The sequence below is a fragment of the Scyliorhinus torazame genome, chromosome 5 (assembly GCF_047496885.1).
Source record: "Scyliorhinus torazame isolate Kashiwa2021f chromosome 5, sScyTor2.1, whole genome shotgun sequence".
Classification (NCBI taxonomy): Eukaryota; Metazoa; Chordata; class Chondrichthyes; order Carcharhiniformes; family Scyliorhinidae; genus Scyliorhinus; species Scyliorhinus torazame.
The window spans coordinates 152,547,507-152,569,924 of NC_092711.1; the positions used below are offsets into that span (position 1 = coordinate 152,547,507).

The 22,418-nt window shown below is 45.5% G+C and overlaps 1 protein-coding gene, 1 long non-coding RNA gene and 1 other non-coding gene across 3 annotated transcripts; 2 read left to right on the forward strand and 1 right to left on the reverse strand.

Moving 5' to 3' along the window:
• The first annotated feature begins 308 nt into the window (after positions 1 to 308).
• trnae-cuc (transfer RNA glutamic acid (anticodon CUC)) lies at positions 309 to 380 on the forward strand. Its single transcript has one exon. It is a non-coding gene; the product is annotated as a tRNA-Glu (tRNA).
• A 1,856-nt stretch (positions 381 to 2,236) lies between these two features.
• On the reverse strand, positions 2,237 to 7,010 carry LOC140422146 (uncharacterized). The gene is made up of 3 exons (XR_011947279.1): positions 6,918 to 7,010; positions 5,569 to 5,829; positions 2,237 to 3,206 (listed from the first exon to the last, which is right to left on the reverse strand). It is a non-coding gene; the product is annotated as an uncharacterized lncRNA (long non-coding RNA).
• Positions 7,011 to 7,232: 222 nt separating this feature from the next.
• On the forward strand, positions 7,233 to 15,514 carry LOC140422126 (uncharacterized). Its single transcript, XM_072507120.1, has 2 exons — positions 7,233 to 7,379; positions 10,528 to 15,514. Exon 2 carries the CDS (start codon positions 10,827 to 10,829, stop codon positions 11,928 to 11,930), a length of 1,104 nt encoding a protein of 367 aa, XP_072363221.1. The 5' UTR covers positions 7,233 to 7,379; positions 10,528 to 10,826; the 3' UTR covers positions 11,931 to 15,514.
• The last annotated feature ends 6,904 nt before the right edge of the window (positions 15,515 to 22,418 follow it).

Here is a 22,418-nt window from a genome sequence, read left to right on the forward strand (position 1 = left end):
ATGAGTTATTTATATTTACTGATGAATGTCTGCCGGATGTTGCGTTGTAAGTTTCACAGGAGCCACAGTGATCAAGCTGGTGGGTTTTGGAAATTGGAAGTTACACATCCAATGTAGCTTGTTGGGCTATTTCACCTCACTGTCGATTTCATGTTCCAGCGAACAACAATTGCTGTTGTGATTAGCTAAAGATGTCACTTCTGTTCATTCTAAATATGTAATTCTGTATATTTCTAATTAAAACTGGGAAATAAGAATGAAAGGCGAATGATATACTGTCAGACGGGTTAAAACCCTGTTTGACAGTTTCCCTGGTGGTGTAGTGGTTAGGATTTGGCGCTCTCACCGCCGCGGCCCGGGTTCAATTCCCGGTCAGGGAATGATGCTTTATTGTTGTCCACCAAACCGTTCAACGAAGCTGAATCGCAGTTTCACAGAAAAGAGCTCTGCCAGAATCAGTTAAGTGATATTTGTCGTTTCACATCAGAGCTGAAAAAGTCAGGTCGAGAACAAATACAGAGGCAGGAAGAAACGGACAGTGATTGGCTGCAAGTGAGAGAAATGTTGACGCAAGCGCAAATCTGCGTGTTATTGGGCCAGATTTTGTTGCTCACACCGACACAATTATCCTCCAGATCAGGGTCCGCATCTCGGGCGTGATGACAAGAAAACTTCGAACTGAAATAATTCAGTCCATTGAGGCCACAGGAGCTGAATACAACAGAAGAAGCTCAAAGGAAGGGCCACTCACTGAGGGATTGTGTGAATGCTGCTCGGAGGTTAAGTGAGCGGGGTATAATCTACCTGCATGTTTCTGAGCCTGTGCTCGGTGTATTGGGAGCTTTGCTCCTGGTTGGAGTGTCCCCGGGATGGGCAGTAACCCGCTGATTGAAGCTGCAGTCCCCGCGTTCTGCTGGCAGCAAGTGAATGGAGAGTTCGGGTAAAATCCTGCTGCTTGTCCCTCTCTCACCCACTGTGGAGCCAGGTGGAGAACAAATACAGAGGCAGGAAGAAACGGACAGTGATTGGCTGCAAGGTGAGAGAGATGCTGACGCAGGCGAAAATCTGGCTGGTATTCGGCCAGATTTTGTTTGAATTTGGTAAATGCCATTGTTTGGTGGAAGTTGGTTCCAAGGTCATACCAGAGGTTGAACTGTGTAAATTCAGGATCACTTCAATACAGAGCATCCCACACACACAGTGAGTCTCCGGGGACGCTGCCTCAGCCCAGAGTTTTCCACACATACAGTGAGTGTCCCGTGACATCCCAGCGCGTCCCCCACACACAGTGAGTGTTCCGGTACGCTGCCAAAGACATGACGGCGATCCGGCAGCGGGAGCCTCAGAAGCAACAAAGAGCCAATTGACAAATGTAGCCCCGCACAATCAAGCTCCCTCCAGTTCCCCACCATCACCAGTGCGGACTGGCTGTCTGGGATTGCCTGTCTGGGTCTGCCTGTCTGGGTCTGCCTGTGTGGGACTGCCTGTCTGGTTCTGCCTGCCTGGGTCTGCCTGTCTGGGTCTGCCTGTCTGGGACTGCCTGTCTGGGGTTGCCTGTCTGGTTCTGCCTGCCTGGCTCTGCCTGTCTGGGACTGCCTGTCTGGGTGTGCCTCTCTGGGTGTGCGTGTGTGGGAGTGCCTGTCTGGGCCTGCCTGTCTGGTTCTGCCTGCCTGGCTCTGCCTGTCTGGGTCTGCCTGTCTGGGACTGCCTGTCTGGGTGTGCCTCGAATACTAGCAGAGTGTGCAATGGATTGGACGTGAATTCATCTTTTTCTTCGCTAAATTGCTCTGCTCTTATGAATATGGACACAGCTTGGCTACACAAGGTTACAAGTGTGCCTGTGCGTTTTTTGAGGAAAGAGCAATGCACTGGGCAGTCCACATTCTCGTTATAATAATAATCTTTCCTACTGTCACAAGTCGGCTTACATTAACACTACAGTGAAGTTACTGTGAGAATACATTGAGGGCTCAACGTTAGCATTCAATCCACACCCAGAGAGATATCGAGGCCCCCACATTACACAGAATTGTTTCCTGTTCAATGGCAGCTGAGTGGTCAGAATCTCTCTCCTGCATTTTGCACGGACACCGCAGAATGTCAAAATATTTATTCGATGGGGAAGAGAATTGGCAACTAACTGAAAAGAGGTTAAAATCTGATTTGTGCGGTGATCAGGCTTGTATATTTCTAAAATCGTTCAGAGGATAAACGACACAAAATATGACAATGTAACTGGGATTGGATAATATTTATACGTGGACGATAACGGTGAATTATTACAGCATTGGACTGTTGGCATTATTTAAATATTTTCCGGATCAGAATGAATGGATATTTCACCCCATTCCTTAACTCGTCTCGGAATTTACTCTGTGTCCCAGCATAAATAAACGGGTTGCTGCAGTAACTGAGCACCTGCAAGATAATTCCGCTTTCCTCCAGAATATAATTTGATTCCTCGAAGTTGGAGCCAGAGAAATAAGTAGTTCCCGCAATCCTAACGTAGAGGAAGGCAATCACAGTTAACACATAGGACAGGATGAAGCTGCCCGAGATGGCGACCAGTAAAACAATGGACTTTCTCCGCTTCTCCATCTCCGGGTCACTCTCATTCTCTCCATTGTTCTGGCTCCTGAGTCTCCTGCGGGCTCTGTTGGCCACTCGGATGTTTCTGATGGTCAGAGCATTGAGCAATATAATCAGAATGAATGAGAGCCAAATGGAAATGCGGATTATCCAGTCATATGCGATCCATACTGGTGATGTGTAAAACATGACCTTTACACTGCAGAACCAGGGCACGTCATTAATTACGTACAACGGTTTATAAATCAAATACAGGAAAGAAGATGCAAAACCGCAACATATACAAATTGCCACGATGGCAACTGCCGCTGGCTTCGCTCTGCAATATTTTGTTTTCAGATTTTGGCAACAAATTGCCACGTATCTGTCAAAGGTGAAAGCCACTGTTAGCCATACAGAAACTCCAAACACTGTGCAGTTTAGGACAGCACGGCAACGACATACGTGTGTGATGGACAGGAAAGTGAATGGGAAATAAATGCCAGCAATCCGGTTTAGTATCACAGAGCTGATAGTGACCATGAGGTCTGACACTGCCATAGACACCAAGTAGCAGGTGATACATCGGGAGAAGCCACATCTTCCTCGGGACAGGATCACGATCGCCGCCAAGTTTGCTGCAACAATTAGGAAATAAAGAGAGACAGATGGATGCGTAGAATGTGTGCTGGTGAGATTACGACAGCAGCTAAATTCCACTTACATCCAAATAAAAATCATAATTCTAGTGCCTTATTTGTGAAATCTCCACCTTTTCTCTTGGTAGTTTCTTGTCAATGCTCAACCCCGACATAGAAAATAGGGCCATTCGGCCCTTCGAGCCTGTACCACCATTCAATATGATCATGGCTGATCATATAAATTCAGTATCCCACTCTCTCTCGTACCCTTGATCCCTTTAGCCACAAGGGCCACGTCCAGCTCCTTCTTGAATATATCCGATGAACTGGACCCAACAACTTTTTGTGGTAGAGAATTCCACAAGTTCACAACTCTCTGAGAGAAGACGTTCTTCCTCACCTCAGTCCTGAGTGGCTTACCCCTTATTCTTAGGCTGTGACTCCCTAGTTCTGTACACCCCAACATCGGGAACATTTCCCCCGCATTTAGCATGTCCAGTCCCATCAGGATTTTATATGTTTCTATGAGATCCCCTCTCATTCTTCTAAACTCCAGTGAGTACAAGCCCAGTCGATCCTGTCTTTCTTCATATGTCAGTCCTGCCATCCTGTGAATTAGTCTGGTGAACCTTCGCTGGACACCCTCAATAGTAAGGATATCCTTGCTCAAACTAAGAGACCGAAACTGCACACAATACTCAAGGTGTGGCCTCACTAAGGCCCTATATAACTGCAGCAAGACATCCCTACTCCTATACTCAAATCCTCTCGCTATGAAGGCCAGCACGCCATTAGCTTTCCTCACCACCTGCCGTACCTGTATGCCAACCTTCAGCGACTGTTCCACCATGTTACCCAGGCCTCGTTACACTTCCCCTGTTCCTAAACTGCCACCATTCAGATAATAATCTGCCTTCCTGTGTTTGCCACCAAAGTGGATAACCTCACATTTACCATTTTATATTGCATTTGCCAAGTATATGCCCACTCAGCCAGCCTGTCGAAGTCACCCTGCAGCCTCTTTGCTTCTTTCTCACTGCACACTCTGCCACCTAGCTTAGTGTCATTTGCACATTTGGAGATATTGCATGCAATTCCTTCGTCCAAATCATTAGTGTATTTTGTGAACAGTTGGGTTCCCAGCACTGAAACCTGCAGTACCCCACTAGTCACTTCCTGCCACTCTGAAAATGACCCATTTATTCCCACTCTCTGATTCCTGTCTGCCAACCAGTTCTCTATCCATGTCAATACATTGCCACCGACCCCCCCCCCCCCCCCCCCCACTCCCCAACCTCCCGCCCCATACCATGAGTTTTAATTTTGCTCACTAATCTCGTATGTGGAAAGTCCAGATACACAACATCCACTGCTTCACCATTGTCCATTCTACTGGTCACATCCTCAAAAATTCCAGAAAGTTTGTCAAGCATGATTTCCCTTTAGTGAATCCATCTTGACTTGGACCGATCCTGTCCCACTTTCCAAATGGTTCAGTTATTTCATCCATAGTAATTGACTCCAGTATTCTCTCCACCACTGATGTCAGGCTAGCCGGTCTATGATTCCCCGTTTTCTCCCTCCCTCCCTTTTTCAAAATTGGGCTTACATGACCAACTCCTTTTCTGTGCTAAAAATCGCGAATGTATTTTATTATCACTGAACTGTGTGAATGATACAACAATGTACAATAATCTAGTAGACCATGCCGGAGAACATAACGGTTATCAGAAATAACATGAACCAAACTAATGGGCACCACATCAAGTAGAAAAAATAAAATCAATAACGTATTACACAACATCTCTAAATACTTTATACTTTACAGAATAGAATCCCTACAGTACAGAAGAAGACCATTCGGCTCATTGAGTCTGCACCAACCCTCTGAAAGAGCACCCAGGCCCACTCCCCCGGCCTATTTCCATAATCCTGTAACCCCATCTAAACCTTTCAGATTCAGGGACAATTTAAGCATGGCCAGTCCACCGAACCATCACATCTTTGGACTGTGGGAGAAAACCGGAGCACCCACAGGAAACCCATGCACTACGGGGAGAACAACCTCCACACAGGGCTGAATTGAACCTGGGGCCATGGCGCTGTGAGGCAGCAGTGCTAACCACTGTGCCGCCCAAATAATATATGCAATAACAGAGCACAAAAATAAATTAATAACAACACTTGTATTTAAAATGTGTTATATCCGGCTCGGACTTTAAGCGATCTCTTCATGTGAATGAATTGAAAACTATCATTAGAGCGGAGCTGCTGATTGGCTGATTGGCTGATTTGCTGATTGGCTGTTGTGGGGGAAATTTGCATACGCCGTTGTGCTCACCCTAACTTGAAGGTGTACCTGAGAAAGAGACCCTAGCTGTTCAAGTGAAGACAAGCATCCAGCAGAGGGCAGTAGAGCGGAGATGCTGATTGGCTGTTGCGGGGGAAATTTGCATACGCCATTGTGCTCACCCTAACTTGAAGGTGATGTGGAGATGCCGGCGTTGGACTGGGGTGAGCACAGTACGAAGTCTTACAACACCAGGTTAAAGTCCAACAGGTTTGTTTCGATGTCACTAGCTTTCGGAGCGCTGCTCCTTCCTCAGGTGAATGAAGAGGTCTGTTCCAGAAACACATATATAGACAAATTCAAAGATGCCAAACAATGCTTGGAATGCGAACATTAGCAGGTGATTAAATCTTTACAGATCCAGAGATGGGGTAACCCTGGTCACACTAATTTGCCCCTTCGTGTCCAAGATGTGTAGGTTAGGTGGGTTGACCATGATCAATGTACCGGCTTACGAGGAGAGGATGGGGAGTGGGCCTCAGTGAAATGCTCTTTCTGAGGCTCAGTGCAGATGTGAAGGGGCGAATAGCCTTCTGCACTACAGGAGTTCTATGTCATCTATGTTGTGTTATTCATTTTAATTTGATTATGCGGTTAGTCAGTTTGTGAAATTTTTGGGTTTACAAACTGAATTGTTATATAATCTTACCCTCTTTCCCCACTCACTACTTTAACCTGTTAACTGGTTCTTCAATTGATCTGGTATTTCATCTTGAGGCTCTTGTCTCTCAAATATCCTGTTCCAAATTAATTCTGCAATGTGTTGCTTGGATTTATGTTGGTAATATCTCTTGTTTCACTCTGTGCCCATTTCCCACGATTCGTTTTGTTATTCTGTTGCATTCAGTGTTTAAAAATTATTTAAAACATAACAATTTATTAAAAATCTGTCCAACTCATCTGTGAATATATTCAATGACCCCCACACCCCACTGGTCCCGGTGGAAGAGAAATCCAGAGACTAATAACCCTCCAAGGGAAGAGATGACTGGATTGTACTTTATTACAGAACCATAAATAATATATCTAATCTGTACCATATAACAGCACGAGAAATGTCTCTGTCTGGTATTAATTTACTGTCCCCTTAAATGTCAGCCATCACCTGGAGAAACCAGCCCTTTAATGGTGACCATTAGGAAAGGGACCATCCTTTTACCCAGACAAATAAATGTGAGAAGCTGAGGGAGCAAAGGATGTCAATGTCTTTGAGAGAGAGAGAGACGTGGGCCAAGCTTTCCAGAGTCTGCACCCTCCCTGGATTGACTTCCTTTCCCTTCAGTTGCTGCAAGTGACCAATTGAAGGTGAGAATGAGAAAAGAAATGGAAAGGGGGAGAAAAGAAAGAGTTTTACTCACAGATGTTGGAGACAAGAGGAGGTTTTCAGTCTGTGTGAGGCCCCAGTTTTCCTCATTGTCCAGTTTCCACGTTCGAACAACGGGGGAGCTGATTGGATGGTGGAAAAGTCCTTCCGGTTCACCAACTCTTCCCATTGGTCAACAACCTTCCTCCGCCCCACTCATTGTTCCCCCTGCTCGAGACAAGGTTTCCAGGCAACCGGCTGACAGCTCCGGCCAGACCGAGAAGTCTCACGGTGATTTCCCCCCCCCCGGCCCGGGGATGCGCATGTCCGAGGGAGAGGAGAGATTGCGCATGTGCGAGGGAAAGCTCACCCCTGACCTTCCTGCTGAAGCGTTGACCAATGGGAAAGATTGGATGACCGGTAGGCCTGTGGTACTCCAGGCAATCAGCGCGCGGGCTTTGTGTGAATGGAGATTGACCTTCACACAGACTGAAACCTCCTCTTGTCTGCAACATCTGTGAGTAAAACACTTTCTTTTCTCCCCCTTTCCATTTCTTTTCTCATTCTCACCTTCAATTGGTGACTTGCAGCAACTGAAGGGAAAGGAAGTGAATCCAGGGAGGGTGCAGACTCTGGAAAGCTTGGTCCAGATCTCTCTATCTCTCTCTTAAAGACATTCATGGAGGCTCGAGCAAAAGCTTTCTCTGCATCGAAGGAGATCACCAGCCCATCCACTGTATTTCTGAAAAGCCTGAATCACATTCAGCAACCTTCCAACATTGTTACTGGAAAGTCTTCCCCCTTATAAACCCAGACTGGTCCCCCCGCCATTTGGATTGGTGGAAGGATGTCCTCCAGCTTTCTCGCCAAAACTTTAGATCGTAATTTGAAGTCAAGATTCAAAAGAGATATTGGCCAATAAGAGACACACTCCTCTGGGTCCTTCAGAATCAAAGAAATAGTAGCCTCCCGAAGAGTCGATGGCAGCATCCCTGAGTCAAAAGAGTGACAATACATACCCAGCAATGGGTCCAACCACAAACCCTCAAGCGCCCGATAGTACTCAAACCCACAGCCATTGCGGTCCCGGGGCTTTACCCGGCTGCAGCTCCTTCATGGCCTTTGAGACCTCTTCCCTAGAAAGGGGAGCATTAAGAGGCTCTCTGAGGCCTCCGTAAGCTTCAGGGAAGAGAATAAATGCTCCATATCCAACAACACTTCACCAGACTTCAGAGACTTTATAATCCTGCATAGAATTCCCCAAATCCCTGTTTATCTCCTCTGTCTTCACAACCCTGTTCCCTCCCCCACGTCACACAGAGGGAATTGTTCCAATGTCGGCCTTTTTCTTTGTCCAACAGGTCAAGTATTTGCTCGGTTTATTCCCAAACTCGTACAACGTCTGTCTAGCAAACCTTTCTCAACCTGCTGAATCAACAGGGAGTCCAAAGCCACTCTTGCCGCATTCACCTCCTTCAGCAATAGCTTTTTCAAAATCTCCTCATAATTCTGCTCGGCCTTCGTGAAACAAACCCCCAGACATTGCTGGTTCTTCAGCATCCGAGCATAAACTTTACATGTCTCCCATAAAATGGAGGGGGAATACCAGGGGTCAAGTTAATCCAAAGGAAGAACTCAAACCCGTTCTTAAAATGCATAGTAAATGAAATATCTCTTATCAGAGAGGCAGCAACCCTCCACATTCTCGACCTGGGGGTGAACCCTCGAGTAGAATTCCAGAGAAACAGGGGAATGGTCCACAATCGATGTTCACTACGGTGCAAGAGGACACCAGGTGTAGGATCGTCCTTGACATATAAATGTCGTTGATTCTAGTATGACATTGATTAGGACTAGAAAGAAGGTAAAATCTCCTCCCCTCAGGTGCAAAGTGCTCTAAACATCCACATAACCCACCTCCTCACAAGTAAAGGCCAACGCCCAGAGGATTTAAGGGACAGTTGAAGTCACCAACCACAAAAGAGTTAGTTGAAGCTAACTCTGCAAATCCACAAAGGCCTCCGGGGAGTAATTTGGCGATCCATAAACATTCATTATTGAAACAATATCTCCATGCACCGAACCTCTAATGATCCCATATCTACCTCCTTTGTCCTTGGTGCAGGTTTCAACCTTAAAAGAGATATTTTTATTAAAAAGGATTGCAATACCCCTGCTATCAAGTAGATGAAAAGGAGATGAAAAAACCTGCCCCACCTAATCCCACCCCAATTTAAAGTGTTCCTCATCGTCCAGATGAGTTTCCTGTAATAAAGCTATGTCGACTTTCTCCTTAAAAAAGGAGAGGATAACCATAGATTTGAGATAGGGAAGTGGGATTGGAAATTGTCGGAGATGGGATTGGAAAGGAATTAGGACACTAAAAGATTTATTTCTTGGGGGTCGTTTTGCGGGATTGAAGGAACTGGGAGCGAAGTATGGGCTGGAGCAAGGGGAAATATTTAGATACATGCAGATTCGAGACTTTGCCAGAAAGGAGATACAGAGCTTCGAAGTAAAGCCGGCTTCCACATTGCTGGAGGAGGTGCTGACGACAGGGGGGCTGGGGAAGGGGTAGTATTGCCGGTTTACGGGGCTATTTTTGAGGAGGAGAAGGCGCCCTGTATATTTATGTTTGCCCTATGTATTGTTCTCATGTATGGAATGATCTGTCTGAACTGTACACAGAACAATACTTTTCACTGTATCCCGGTACACGTGACAATTAACAAATCCAATCCTCACCATTGAGGTGACTGTATTTCTAATCAGTAAGGCTACTCCACCCACTCTGCTGTATTCTCTGACCCTCCTGTAAACTCTATAACCGGTATATTTGTCCAGTCCAGACGATCCTGCTACTTGTTTTTGGAACTGTATTGAGTTCCCCTGAGACCTTCCCCTCCCCCACCATTTGTTAGTTTAAAGTCCTTGTTACCCCCTTATTTATCCATTCCGTGAGGACACTGGTCCCAGATCGGTTCAGGTGGAGACCGTCCCAACTGTACAGATCCCTCCTGTCCCAATACTGATGCCAGTGCCCCATGAAATGGAACCCTTCTTTCCTGCACCACTCCTTTAGCCACGTGTTTACTTCCCTAATTTTCTCGTCCCTATGCCAAATTACACATGGCTTGGGGAATAATCCAGAGATTATAACCCTTGAGGATCTGTTCTTTAATTTTGTTCCGAGTTCCTGATATTCCCAAACAGGTCCTCTTTCCGAGTCTTGCCGATATTGTTTGTCCCAATGTGGACCCCAACAACTGGATCCTCCCCCGCCCTCTCCAATATCCTTTCAAGCCGGTTAAAGATGCCCCTCACCCTGGCACCAGGCAGGCAACATACCATGTGGGACTCTCGGTCCTGCTTCCAAAGGGAATCAGTTCCCTAATTACAGAATCCCCATCAGCTACCACTTTCTCTCCCCGCTTGAATGGCCTCCTGTACCAGGGTGCAGTGGTCAGCCAGCTCATCCTTCTTACAGTCACAGCTCCGAAACTCCGTCCCTCCAAGTCCGCTCCCTGGAGACTAGGTCTGGGGAATAGGTATTGGAGACGAGGTGTTGGGGAATGAGAGGAAGCAATGTTCCATAGAAACTAGAATTCTCTGTTCTGAATTTCTATCCTGTACTGAGTGTTGACTTTTGCAAACTCCTTTTACAGATATTACAAGAGGAGGAATTACAGACAGAAATCTCAATTATCACGTCTCGGTCTTACAGACTCACTCGATACCTTGGGATCTGAGTATCATCGGCCTTTGAATCTAGAAGGAGAAATGTTTGCCCAATCTGGCGGCTTCAAAAGATTTTAACCATCAGTGTGACTGGAAAAGCACCGAGACACACACACCCGAGTGAGAGTGTTCCAGAACACTGACTGTGGAAAGAGCTTTAACCTGTTACACAGCCTGAAAAAGACATCACACCATTCACAGCGGGGAGAGACCATACTCGTGTTTAATGATAATCTTTTATTGTCACAAGTATGAAGTTACTGTGAAAAGCCCCTCGCCGCCACATTCCGGCGCCTGTTCGGGTAAGCTGGTACGGGAATTGAACCCGCGCTGCTGGCCTTGTTCTGCATCACAAACCAGCTGTCTAGCCACTGAGCTAAACCAGCCCTTCACCAGTTTGTGTGTGGTCAAGGCTTCAACCGATTGTCTCTCTGACCTGGAGAGACACAAGGAGAGCCAAAACATGGAGAAACCGTGGAAATGTGGGGATTGTGGGAAGGGATTCAGTGTCCCATCTCAGCTGGAGATTCATCGACACAGCCACACTGGTGAGAGGCCGTTCACCTGCTCTCAGTGTGAGAAGGGATTCGCTCAGTTCTCCAGCCTGAAGAAACACCAGCGGGTTCACACTGGGGAGAGGCCGTTCACCTGCTCTCAGTGTGGGAAAGGATTCACTCAATTTTCCAGTCTGACGTCACACCAGCGAGTTCACACTGGGGAGAGGCCGTTCACCTGCTCTCGGTGTGGACAGAGATTCACTCAGTTATCTAACCTGCAGTCACATCAGCGAGTTCACACCAGGGAGAGGCCATTCCCCTGCTCCCAGTGTGGGAAGGGATTCACTGAGTTATCCAGCCTGAAGAAACATCGGCGGGTTCACACTGGGGAGAGGCCGTTCACCTGCTCTCAATGTGGGAAGGGATTCACTCAGTTATCCAGCCTGCGGAGACACCAGCGAGTCCACACTGGAGGGAGGCCATTCATATGCATGGTGTGTGAGAAGGGATTCAGTGATTCATCTACCCTGCGGACACATCAGCGAGTGCACACCAGGGAGAAACCGTTCACCTGCTCCCAGTGTGGGAAGGGATTCAGAGATTCATCCCACCTGCGGATACACCAGCGAGTTCACACTGGGGAGAAGCCTTTTACCTGCACTCAGTGTAGGAAGGCATTCACTCAGTTGTCCAGTCTGAAGTCACACCAACAAATTCACACTGGGGAGAGGCCATTCCCCTGCTCTCAGTGTGGGAAGGGATTCACTCAGTTATCCAGCCTGAAGAAACACCAGCGGGTTCACACTGGGGAGAAGCCGATCACCCCTCGATGAGGGAAGGGAACGCTTGATCCATTGCACCTGCTGAGACACCAACAAGTTCACAAGTGATTACAGGGATTGGATTCTGCTGTTATTGTATCTGCTTCAATTACATCTAGGACTGAATTTTGTTCATTTTGAGAGTTGGTCAATGGGGATGGCCGTAGGGTTTCTTTCTGATGGACTTGGCAGTCTCACGGCTTTGCCTCCGGTGGGTGGACGCTCTTTGAGCCTTGTTGCAAATTCCTTGTTTCAAATTTCACAAGGATCAGAGTGAAGGGGTGTTTGGAAGTGAGCCGATATTTAGTTTGCATTTCTGTTTGGATCGTCCCAAATTATACCACATTGCCATGACAATGGGCCCTGGTGGTTACATGTTTTTGTTGAATTTATCTGAGTTTTCTTCTGTGAGAAACACCATCAGGGTATGAGGGGCAAGTTGTCTGAGGGGGACTGGGAAACCACATTAAATGGTATAATGAGAGACAGGCAATAGCTAATATTTAAGGAATTATTATATATCTGCCGGGGGGGGGAGGGGGAGGGGGGTCAGTTAGCTGGATGGCTGGTTCACGATGTGGAGTGATTCCAATAGCAGGGGTTCAACTGTCGTACTGGCTGAGGTTATCTATGAAGGGTCCACCTTCTCAACATTGCCCCTCGCAAGAGGCCTTCTCTCCCTCTATTTCACTTTCTCCCTCTCCCTTGACGGAACTTTGGCGCCTCTCATTTCTCATATATACACCAAATATAGATTCTTTTTGGGAACAGAAATCCAACAGGAAAAGTGATACAACAGTTGCTAACAAGGAAAGTTAAATAGTAGTAAGCCTGAGGATTGGGAACTTGTTTTAGAATTCAGCAAAGGAGGATCAAGAAACTGATAAAGAGAAGATAGAATATGAGAGCAAACTGGTGAGAAACATAAAAACTGACTGGAAAAGCTGCTATAGGAATGTGAAGAGGAAAAGAGAGGGTGCAGAGGAGATTTACAAGAATGGTACCAGGGATGACGGACTTCAGTGAGTTGGAGAGACTGGAGCATCTGAATTTTCTCTTTTTAGATCAAACAGGAATTAGGGTTGGGAATGGGGCCAATGGGCCCATTGAGTCCATGCTGGCTCTCTGTAGATCTCACCATCGCCTTGTTCTATCCCTGTCGTTTTATTTCCCTCAGGTCCCCATCCAATTTCCTTTTGGAAACATTCCATCATCTCTGCTTCTACCCCCATCGTAGGGAATGGGCTCCAGATGTTTACCAATTTCTTTAAATGCAAATTGGTTTCAGAGAGCGAAGGCCATTCTGCCCATCGTCCCCATTCTGCCTCTTTGAATGAACTATCTAATTAATCCCAGTACCCTGAAAGTTTATACTTCTTTCCAGAGTGTGTCCAGTTCCATTTTGGAAGCTATAGTTGAATTTACTTCCTGCACAATTGTCAGGCTGTGAATCTCAAATCAGAATAACTCGTTCTGTTTCAAATTAAATAATTTCACAATATCCTATGTTTGGTTTTTCACAAGGTATTTGAAATGGAGTGAAAGGCATGGTTGTTACACAAAACTACGACTCAATCTTTATTAATGATCATTGTGAGTGGGCCGAGGATGATATGTCCAAGTCTGGGGACTATTTCTAAAATGAAATTACATTTCTATAGCACCTTTCATGACCACAGGATCTCCTCACACATTTTACATCCAGTGAAGTGCTTTTGAAGTGTAGTCACTGCTGTCATGTGGGGAACGATGGGTATGCTTCGTGACAAAATTTAATTTAAAAATAACCTTCATCCATAAGTAACAAGGTCAAGGAAGCGGTGTTAAATTCTAGCACATGAGTGGACTTCTAATTAAAAAATGAATACTGTATAAATCAAAATGTTTCCAGAAACTGCTGAAGTAGTGGAAATTGTTTAAACTACTCATTCCAAAATTTTGAAAAGCTACTGGGTCATCATATACTGCCAAAATCTGGCTCAAGAATAAGATTCATTGTTCCATCTGATCAAAATTAGTAAGAAAGTAAGCTATTGTATTCTACAAAACTGTCTTTTTGAACTGCTGTATCCTGTATTAACCAAATGTATTAATTGAAGATTACTGTATTAATTAGCTGCCTGTCAGAAACAGATGATTGAATAAGTAGTGAGCTTTAATTGAGTTAGTTAATAAATCAATTGTTACGTTAAAAGACAGTTTTAATTGCTGTAAAAATGTAATGCTCACTTTGAATATGTAAAGAATGTGTAATGAGGATAAATGTACTGGCAAGAGAGACCTTCAAGCTCTGATTAGCCTCAACATTTGAAACCATAAATAAGGGATTACATAGAATCAGATAAAGGGATAGTAAGAAACAGTTCTGTTGTATTCATGTCTAAGTAATGAGAGATGTGTGGAGTTTGTATGTTCTCCCTGTGTCTGCTTGAGTTTCCTCCGGGTGCTCTGGCTTCCTCTCATAGTCCAAAGATGCGCAAAGTTTAGGTGGATTGGCCACGCTAAATTGCCCCTTAGTATCCAAAGTTTCCACAAACAGCAAATGATAATGAGCCGATGATGTGTTTTAGTGATGTTGATTGAGGGATAAATATTGACCAGGACACTGGGGATAACTCCCCTGCTCTTCTTCAAAATAGTGGCTGTGGGAACTTTTACACCCACCTGAGAGGGGCAGACAGGGCCTCAGTTTAACATCTTATTTGAAAGAAGGCTGTTCTGACAGTGCAGCACTCCCTCAGTGCTGGGACCAGGAATGTTGGATTGGAGTTTTGTCCTCAGGTCTCTGGACTGGGATTTGATCCCACACACTTCTGACTCAGAGGTGAGAGAGCTGCCCACTGAGCCACGACTGACACTATAGACTATGGGCGCGATTCTCCGGCCTCGTTGCGCTCTCGATTAAGAGGAACGAGGCTGCTGAACAGCGGGAAATGCCGAAAACGAGATCCGCGCCAGGCGCCAAACAGTTTGCGATGCAACCGGCCCATTCCCCTTGGTGAAATCAGGATCTCGCCGTAGCGAGGTGAGAAACCAATTATCACCACTTCAGCCCCATTTCTATACAATTAACAAGAGCTACCCCAGATCCAATGGCCTCCCGTCATTCAGCGGCCTCTTCAGCAAGTGCTCACACTGGCGCCGAATAGTATTTCTTTTGAAAAGCTGAAACCAGTGTCATGTTAGAGTACCTTTAAGAAATGAACCTTTAACAGATTAAGCTGATCATATTACTGAAGTGATGTCACAAGGAGGAGCTGAGCTCACTTCTGCTTTTGGTTTCAGTTTGAGAAAGCAGCTTGGATGTGTCTGTGTGTTTCCAGAGTGCTGCAGGAAGAAAAGCAAGGTGCTGGAGCTCAAGTCAACCAAGCTGCTTCTCTCTCCCACCCAACAGAAAATATATATATTCTGTGACCTGGTGTGTTACTGTTTTGAAGGTTTGAAGTCTTTTGGATGTTTGAAGGAACATTTTGAGGGATTATTTAGTGTTGTATTATTTTCGGGGTTGTCTTTGAAGTAAGGGGTGTTAAGGGATCCAATGTTTATTTAAAAGGTTAAGTTGAGTTCATAGAATAAACATTGTTTTGTGTTAAAAACCACATGTCCATAATTGTAATATCACACCTGGGGAACAAGCCACGTGTTTCAAAAGCAGCAATCCATTAAAGGGGGAGGTTGGTTGAACTCCATGATACATTTTGGGGTTCTGAAAACGCTTCTCCCATAACACCAGGCAGAAGGACTCCTGTGGTGAGCCGAGGTGAGTAGCCATCTTTGCTCACAGGCAAAGAGCCCGGGGGCACTGGGCATGCTGCCCCAGTACTCGGGGGGTGGGGGACCTTCTGCAGGGGTGGGTCGCCAAGGGGTGAGGGGAGGCTCTGGGGGTGGCAACTACATGGGCACCACCATGCCAACCCCTGGATCATGTGTTCCCATTCCAGAGCCAACCCTTGTCCCTGCCCATCTGCCCCAACGACCACCGATAACCCCACCGACTGCTGAGGCCTCTGGCTGTGTGGCTGAAGGCTATTGCTGATCGGGAATTGGCAATTGTGCGCCCTTAAAGTGAGCCCTTCACAGATGCCAAGTGGATTCCCGTGGGTGGGCAGGCCTTGTAGCATGTGGGAGTCATTGCCTAGCATTGCAATCAAACCTTGATGCCTGGACACTGTGCCTGAACACTGCAGGAGACAAGAGCATACACGCAGCATCTGCACACCCAGGGGATGGGACAGAGCCTCAGGGACGTCCACGGCCAGAGGGTGGGTGGGTGCCACATCAGGTGTGTGGGGGGGGGGGGGGGGGGGGATGCCTGGAGAGATGGGCAAAGGGACCGGGGATCAGCCCACATTGCAGAAGAAAGTGACAGAGGCATCATAGTGTAATGTTTGTGCAAAGAGGTATTTATTGTGCTGTACATTATCCCACTCCTGGTGGCGTGGTGCTCCCCCATCCCCGCGCCCAGTGATCCTCGATGTGCCTGGCCCTCCCAGCTCGAACACTGTGTCTAGCTGTGACCAACATTGACAAAGCTGTACAGGCGTGACTGACGTTCATTCAAGTGTCTATCTGAAACCGCGCACCAGGGAATGAACGCAGGCGGACCATTTTGGTTCAAGCCACGCTAACGTGACTGACGGATTCGAAGCTGCGGAGATGGGCCAACGCTCACTCGAGCGTCTGGTTGAAGCTGCACAGGTTATTGAAATGATGTGGAGATGCCGGCGTTGGACTGGGGTGAGCACAGTACGAAGTCTTACAACACCAGGTTAAAGTCCAACAGGTTTGTTTCGATGTCACTAGCTTTCGGAGCGCTGCTCCTTCCTCAGGTGAATGAAGAGGTCTGTTCCAGAAACACATATATAGACAAATTCAATGATGCCAAACAATGCTAGGAATGCGAGCATTAGCAGGTGATTAAATCTTTACAGATCCAGAGATGGGGTAACCCCAGGTTAAAGAGGTGTGAATTGTCTCAAGCCAGGACAGTTGGTAGGATTTCGCAGGCCAGATGGTGGGGGATGAATGTAATGTGACATGAATCCCAGGTCCCGGTTGAGGCCGCACTCATGTGTGCGGAACTTGGCTATAAGTTTCTGCTCGGCGATTCTGCGTTGTCGCGGGTCCTGAAGGCCGCCTTGGAGAACGCTTACCCGGAGATCAGAGACTAAATGCCCTTGACTGCTGAAGTGTTCCCCGACTGGAAGGGAACATTCCTGCCTGGCGATTGTTGCGCGATGTCCGTTCATTTGTTGTCGCAGCGTCTGCATGGTCTCGCCAATGTACCATGCTTCGGGTTGTTGAAGCCATGCAAGTGGGCCAATGCTCACTCGAGTGTAGTTGAAGCCGCATAGTTCACTGCATTTTCTTTACTTTTGTCTATTTGTTATATTTCTTTCTCCATCGCATCAGAAAATAAATAAATAAATATTGCCGAATACAAAAAGAAAGAGAATGTTCCGGGTTCTGATTGAGGAGCCGTGAGCTCCATCACAGGGTTCACAGCGGAACATCAATCTCAGTTAATGCAGAAAGATGGTTGGGACGCACACCTTACGGCTGGGGAACAGGAAAGCTGGTGGATGGGTCAGAAGAAGGATAGAGAACAAAAGGGGTAATAATTTTGAGCAGCCTATATTTAGTGAATAATTAGACAAAGGAATGAGACAATCCAGTCCAGCCGGTGGCTGCAGTTTGCAGCAACACAGTTGGGCAGATAGGGTGGGGCCGCCCCAGTGGATAAAACACAATCACCAATCGCCCTTGGGCCGAGGATACTGAGCCTCATCTCCCTGTGGCCAGAACCAATAGATATTGAGAATTGAAGGAAAAGGAGAGACATTTAGTAAACCCACAGGGTAAGACTAATCCTGAAGGAACACAAATTTGCTGAGGAAAGGCAATGGTGTCACTTTACCTGCCTGAAGACACAGGAAACTGAGCGATAAAATGAAACCATTCAGCTGGACAGCTGGAAATGAAATACAGGCTTGTGTCTCAAAGAAAAACTCCGTCTGTGAAAAAGCATTTTTGCAAACTTTAAACCAAAGTTGACAAGTTGACAAGGACAAGTACAGCTCCTCCTGCGATTACCAAGGGGGAGGCTGCCCTAAACATTACAGTCATATATTCTCCCCTCGTCCTGGCGAGTTAACAACAGTTATAGTTAAAAATGTAACAAATGAATTTACTGTTCCCTTTGAGATGCTAGTAAGAGGTTCTAAAAAAATGTTTATAATTAGTTTGGATAGGAAACTAAACTTCATCTAATGTGAAACTCTGATTTAAATAAAATTCCAACCGCTTGGATTTATGAGATAGGTTTGAAAGTAAGTAACCCATGTTTCAGTCAGTCTGTTCCAAAACAAAGATAAGACGAGTTTGGCAGCAATCCAATTTTAACTCCCCAGTACATTTGGGTGATAAAAATGTTGAGAGTCAGTTAACAGCTCATTTCACAAAATATCGCTTGCAACTTTGGTTAAGTAGCAAATATTGGAAATTGAAGGGGAAAAGGATAGACAACAGAAATGAAATTGAAGCAAATAGGCCAAAAGATGTTCTAAATTGCGAAAGGGGACACACATTGCGTGCCAAGTCTTCCTGTCCCTTTAGGTTCTGTAGGGAAATTAACCATTTCAGGAGACAGCAGATTTGTTTTAAATCGCCTAGAAAATTGTGTGTCTGTGATTCTGTAGATGTCTATTTTAATTTAAATAAAGTTTAATTGTGGATTTGTAGGAATTCAACAAGACCAGTTAAAAGTGGAAATTTTAAGTGTAATTCAGGGCAATTTGGAATCAGTGTGAGAAATAGATCATGTTTATCACATCTCCCCAAATAAGGAACAAGCATTTTTGCAGGTGGTAATTTCTTTATTTTTGACAAAATGTAACAATCTGTTTCCCACAACCTAAATCCCACCCAGTCACTAGTGAGGTTAAGATAATTAAGAAAGGACAACAAAGAATAGAGAGAAAATGAACACAAATCCTTTCCTGTGTGAATGATTCCTTGTGTGTGTGTAAGTGATGTTTGTGTGAGCGATCTAATGACTTGTTAACTCCCTATCGTCGGCTCGTGTGTCGTCTCAGTTTTACTCCTTGCCTGTTTAATATGTGTCCCATATTTCTAGGGAATTATGAAAAGTGATAACTGTGTGTGTCTAAATTTGCAGTGAGGGATTGGGAGTTTGCAGTGTTCTGTCTTTGAGGTCCTCGAGCGACAAGAGAATGAACTGTTTGAAATTTACAGCTGTGAAAATGATTGTTGTTTTTGAAAACAGTGTCAGACGCTAGAGGGAAGAGTCTATTCCTTCAATGGGTGAATTACAGTAGTTAAGGATGAGGGAAACATCCCAGTATCATTGAGTGGGATCTCTGGACATTCAGGAAAAGGATCATGTCTGTATTTGCAGATGGAAGCTGAGGAAGTGAATAGGGTAAAGATCCGTTCGAGGAGGTTGATGTGACCCTGTTTGTCGCCGGATTACGGCGGAGTGAATGGAGAGCAAGAACAAGATGGGTGATAGTTGGACAAGGCGGGATGAAAGTAAAAGGGAATTGAGATGGTTTCTATGGATACAAGGACACGGCTTCTTTTGAAGAGGAGATGAAATACATGTAATGGAAATCTAAAAGCCAACCACACTGCTGTTTGAATTAGTGACAATTCTGGAATGTGAAAACTACTTTAAAAGAAAATGTTATCAGCTGACAAACCCGGATTCCACCCAAGTGAGTGGGACCGTGCAAAGTAACTATGACCAGGGATACATGCTGGACATCCAAGGAGGTGGGCGCTAGAAACACTGGTCACAACCAAAGCACCTCACTAATTGATCTTGTTTTTTAGAACATTAGCAGTAGCCAACCGGTGACGACTGGGGCGGGCATTTGTTTAAGTTTATAGAATGTTAACAGCCGTATCGATTCTCGTGGGACTGATGACCACAGGAATGGGAGGTGTACCCGCTCGCTCGACATCACCACAGAAGAAGCAGTCAAGACCTCGTCACCACCCGTGCCAACTGGCCCACTTCATCCAACCACGAGTCCAGGACAAGAGATGGGGTTGTATTAATTAATGAGAATAAGATTTTCTATGATAATGTCACCATGAGCTGGTGCCCGTAGTCCTAAACATTACAGACATAACCCTACCTCAATGACCGAAGCTGCCCATTATAACGGCGAGACATGGCCAATAGCTGCACCGAGGAACAAAACAGGTTAAAATGCAGCTTGACGAATACCACTACGGCATTTAATACCAGAACTACAATGATTAATTCTATTGATCTAGCAACTGTTAACCTGAAGGTCCGAACGTTCAGCTTACAGCAAAAAGGATTCTGGGGAAGGGGAAAGGGATTCAGTGAACTCAACTGGGTACAGACCTGGGTAATTTAAAACTTGGCCGCTCTATTGGGAAATCATGCAATCTCCATTAATATATTAATTGGGGGGGGGCAGCACGGTGGCGCAGTGAGTAGCACTGCTGCATCACGGCGCCGAGGTCCCAGGTTCAATCCCGGCTCTGGGTCACTGTCCGTGTGGAGCTTGCACATTCTCCCTGTGTTTGCGTGGATTTCACCCCCACAACCCAAAGATGTGCAGGGTAGGTGGATTGGCCATGCTAAATTGCCCCTTAATTGGAAAAAATGAATTGGGTACTCTAAATTTCTTTCTTTTTAAAAAAGTAATCAATTAATTGGGAAAAATATTTTGGATGATGAAAATAAGAACGATGTTTGTAGCACCAATGGATCATGGGTGCTTGATCAGGTGTGAGAAAATCTGAGGCAGATTAGCGAGGGAATGGTCCCACTGTGGGTTACAAATGAACATCTAATTAGCCCGTCACAACCATAGGTTGCCTGGATGCCAGCTCAGGGGATTAACACATGTATATAGTATTGATGTTGAATGTATTATGAATAACAATTTGTTAATGGGTACTGTTTTAGCGATACCCATTATAGCCATGTTGTAAGGAACCTCTTATGAATCCTTACCTGCCCCTTGTTTTCCTTTTTAATTTCTGTCTTGTTGGCTGCTATGAAATTGCAGGCTTTGGTTTTAAACTGAAACCCCTCTGGTGCTACTTGAACTGGCCCAAGAGAACTGCCCTCAGTGCAGTGTGCTATGTGGCATAGTCCAGTGATATCATTTTGATGGACTTGGCTAGCAGCTAACCAATGCTCCTGAAATTCCAGGGCACATTCAGTTTACAAGTTTGATTGGGAGAGTGCTTCCGAGATTTCTGCGAAGAAGCAGCACAGAATCCATTTTAATTTAGTTCTGTTAAAACCCTGGAGTGAGCAGCTCTGGGCTCTCACTATCAGCTAAGGCTGGTGATTAAAACATTCTTAGCCAGGCGTCATGTGAGAGTACATTTAAAAAATGGGTGTTTAAGAAATGTACCTTTAAGAAATGGGTGTTTATCAGTGATGTCAGAGTGTGGGTGGAGCTGGGCTGTCTGTCAGCTTTTTACTTTCGTTTTAGGCTGTTTGCTGCAGGGTATGTTTTAGTTTCATTTTCAGAGCTAGATAGCCGCTGTCACAGCCAGAAGGTGTATTAGTCTCGCTCTCTGTAATCTAAAGACTGTAAATCGATCCTTTGGTGATTTAAAACTGATAATTGCTCTCAATAGTGAATTTCAACCTGATCTTTGTGTATTAAACGTTTTTTAAAGTCTTATGCATGTTAAAAGGATAGCTTAAAGGATTACTTCGTGTTGCATTCTTTGGGGGTTGTATTTGAATTGATGGTTGCTAAGATGTTCACTGTATGTTTTAAAAAGAAGGTTAACTTGAGTTAATAGAATAAACATTGTTTTGCTTAAAATAAAACGTTTCAATTTCTGCTGTATCACACCTGTAGAGTGGCCGTGTGCTCCCCATACCACAATCTATTAAAACCTGTGGGTAAGGTGAACTCCATGATACACTTTGGGGTTCACTAAACCCTGGCCCATAACACAGGCCTGTGAAAGTGACTTCGGATTGCAATGCTGCAAGCGGTCTCTCCAGCCAAGCCTGTGAAAGCTTAATCCTCTGTTGAAAGGCTGGGAAAAGCCTAGTCTGATATTTCTCTCCTGAGAACCCCAAAAGGTCCTGAAGACCAGACCCACCTCTCTCTCTTCATACCACAGCTAGAAACCCTGCACAAAGACCTGACAAGCAGTTGGAAGGCAGAGTGGATGGAGAACTGCTGTAAACTCTCAGGTAGAGAATTCTAATGTTATCTCAGTGATACTGAGAGTCAATCTGGCAAAGGCGACTCTCCAGAGGAATTTCTGCAGCCCGCGAGGTCTCATTGAAGGCAGGAACTAAAAGATCCAAAACCAATTGGTGGTTTTCAACACTTCATGTTCTGAGAAGAGCACTACCTACAAAGATCACAACCTCAGCAAAGATACTCATCTCACATTCCCAGTTTAATTACCTTGTTGTTTTTAACCCTTCCTTACCCCCACTGTGTGCCTGCCATGTGTGTG